Source organism: Rattus rattus, chromosome 14 (assembly GCF_011064425.1).
Source record: "Rattus rattus isolate New Zealand chromosome 14, Rrattus_CSIRO_v1, whole genome shotgun sequence".
In the NCBI taxonomy this organism is placed as follows: Eukaryota; Metazoa; Chordata; class Mammalia; order Rodentia; family Muridae; genus Rattus; species Rattus rattus.
The window spans coordinates 26,182,481-26,185,382 of record NC_046167.1 but is presented as its reverse complement, the minus strand read 5'-3'; the positions used below and the strand labels follow the sequence as shown (position 1 = coordinate 26,185,382).

General features: G+C 46.2%; 1 protein-coding gene across 1 annotated transcript in view; it reads right to left on the bottom strand.

The window, feature by feature from the left end:
* Nucleotides 1-914: 914 nt before the first annotated feature.
* The window catches only part of Heatr1 (HEAT repeat containing 1), a 40,686-nt gene continuing 38,698 nt past the window's right edge, over nucleotides 915-2,902 (bottom strand). Inside the window, 2 exon segments of the mRNA XM_032885299.1 lie at nucleotides 915-1,003; nucleotides 1,784-1,892. Of these exon segments, the coding sequence (XP_032741190.1) occupies nucleotides 915-1,003; nucleotides 1,784-1,892 (198 nt within the window).

The following is a 2,902-nucleotide window of genomic DNA, read 5'->3' as shown; positions in this document are numbered from 1 at the left end:
GTGTATTTTCATTTCTATTTTTATACAAAGCCATTAAAACTTATTTTGAATAGATTCAGTTTTAGTTCTTAGATTCTGGTCTTTTTAAAAAGCTACTGGAATTTATTAGGTTCGGAGACATTTTGTTGTACATTGCTAAGTTCTATCTCTAAACTATAAAATGTCTTTTTGCTTGCCTAATTCTGCATTAAAGTTTTATATTTAGAATGAATTCTCTCTGGAATAGTTACTCCAGGTTGGAGACACTGAAGGCAAACTGGTTTAATTCTGTTGGAACTCTCGTTTCCAGCCTCACCGAACAGTTCTAGATAGAGAACTTCAAAACCAGCACTAGTGTCTCTATCCTTCCTGCGTGCTGTCAGTCAGGTGTGGGTTGTTTCCCAAGCAGCACAGCTCCCCTCCCCACACACAAAAGATGAACGACGGAGACATCAGGGCCCTGAGTCAGGCTGCACCGAGGAGCTGCTCCAACTCTCAATCTACCCCGAATAAACGCAGAACCCAAATGGCTGTCACCAGAGCTTGCTGAATGCTGCTGCATGATGCCATTTTCTTGAGAGCACTGCTGTGGGTTGCAGTGCTCCTAACACAGATACCACACCCATGAGGTGCTGCAAGGAACAGTGAGTGACAGGTCATGTTTCAAGGAAGCATTCGGTTCTCAGGTACTGAAACTAAACATGCTGGTCTCATCCAGAACACCACTCAGGATAAACACAAACACCAGTTTGTATAAAAATACCATTCAGTTTACTCCTTAGCAACTCTGTACAAAAGGCAGGAAAGGATCCTGGGCATCCCAGACAGGCAGGGATTTTGTAAAAACATTACAGAACAGCAGATGTGAAAGTCCCAAAGTTAACATGGCACCACGCCCCCATTAGAACATGAGCATACATGAGAACTCTCCCGCCTCAGAAGTAGCTCTGCAGCGGCTCCCCCAGCACGGCCTCCAGCTGCTGGACGGTCTTCTGACACTGGTGTTCCACTTCTTCACACTCATCTGACAACGAGAGCCAGAATTAGATGTGGGCCTGCCAGCTGCCCTGCCTAATTACCACTGTCTGTCAAGGTCCAGGAGGCACCCAGCAGGCTGTGACCTGAGGTGCTCCCCAACTGTACCCACTCCCCACCCGCATGTCCTTGTTCTTGGCTGCTGAAGAGGAGCAAGCCACGAGAAGGGGCCACACATTCAAACCCAAGCTCCCCAGGGACCCTCTGCCCCAGGAGCTCTCCAACCCTCACCAGACACCAGGCCAGATGCACAGCCAACCGCATGCAGAAGTACCCCTACTTCCTTAACACCCCCGATAAACATGAAAGGCACTGGATGGTACAACGTAGAGGCATGTCAATTAGGAGTGTTCCTGTTTAAACCAGCCCCACCTGCCACTCAGTGCTGTTATTAAAGTCTTAAAGCTTTCCAAACCTCTCATTCCTTAGGTTCCTTTAAAAGGCAGTGTGAAGCCACTGAGTACTGAGGAAGAGGATGTCAGCACCTAACACTGAGCATCAAGTACACCCATCATCCCAGTGGACAGCTGATGAGCCCTTAACGGCACAGACAGCGACTCACGCAAATATCTGAGGTTATTTCATAAACAGTACTGTGGCCTATAATGAGCAGTACAACCTCAGGGGGAGACACCAGAAAGACGCTGTAGGCTGCTCTCAGGGGCTGTGAGGCGACAGCGTCCCGATTTGTGCCGGAGGACCTGTGTCACTGTGTCAGACAGACAGCCTGTGGCCACAGTATTTGTATCACTGTTGGCTCCAGACTTACCTTCCATCAATTCTGCTAGGAAGGGAATGGACTCTGGGAGCAGAACAATGTAGTTCTCTCTCAGCTTTTCAGCCAGTGCTAAGACAGTAATCAAGGCTGCAAACCGCACCTGCAAGGAATAATCATCAAGAATGAGACCCTGTAGTCTGTCCCTCACTGCTGTTCACTGCTGTTCGCTGCTGTCAGGCCTGACCTGAATGAGGATGGCTCCTTTATACACTGAGTGCTTTTACACCCTCACTGTACTCACTCACTGTCCACTATAGAATAACTACTATGGAGCCAGTAAGAGCTATCTAGACTAAGTGTAGCCTACGTAACCTTTTCAAACTGTGTCTAGCACTGCAGCTGTTTAAAATGTGGGGAAACAATACGGTATTTTCCTTTACAGAGAAAAAGAAAAGCCAGTGGGTAAAGGTGCTGCCACCAAGCCTGGTGGTGAGTTCTCTCCTCAGGAGCCACTTAGTGGGGGGAGAGGAGAACTGACTTTGCAAGTTGTCCTCTGACCCACACATACACCACAGCACGCTTATGCCCCACCCTAATATATAAATGTAAAACAAAACAATGCCACATGCGAGCTTAAGGGAGGCACACCATGGACCTAGAGGGAGATGGTTTGTTGGGTTGCCTAGCCTGTGCCAACCTGGTGATGTAGCACCTCTGGCAGTCCCTGCATGACCTAGGCCAGTCTCAATTCAGCACTGAATAAAAGCCGAGGGGTTTCTCTCCACATACCTTACCTATCGTAAACAATGCAAGGAGCTAGGAAGTGTCAATAGAAGTCCGTTGAATCAAAACAGTACTTTCTAATTTGGAATAATTTTCATAATTGTATCTAATCAAGATTTTCTAAATAGTAATCAGAATAAAATATTAAAATAAATTTGTTTCTGCAACTATATGATAGACAGCTTTACAGTTTTTTAACTCCTAGAAATGAAATCAATTGAATGAATCCCACTCAAAGTCTGCTTTGGGCTGTTTACGCAGTGAGCTCTTATTTGATAGTTTGATAGTGGTGGTCTATTAATAAAACTGCTGGAAAATTCCAGACAAGGAATGCTAACTTCACTCAAGGCACCAGGGCACTCATTTCTAACCGTGACTCCAAATAAA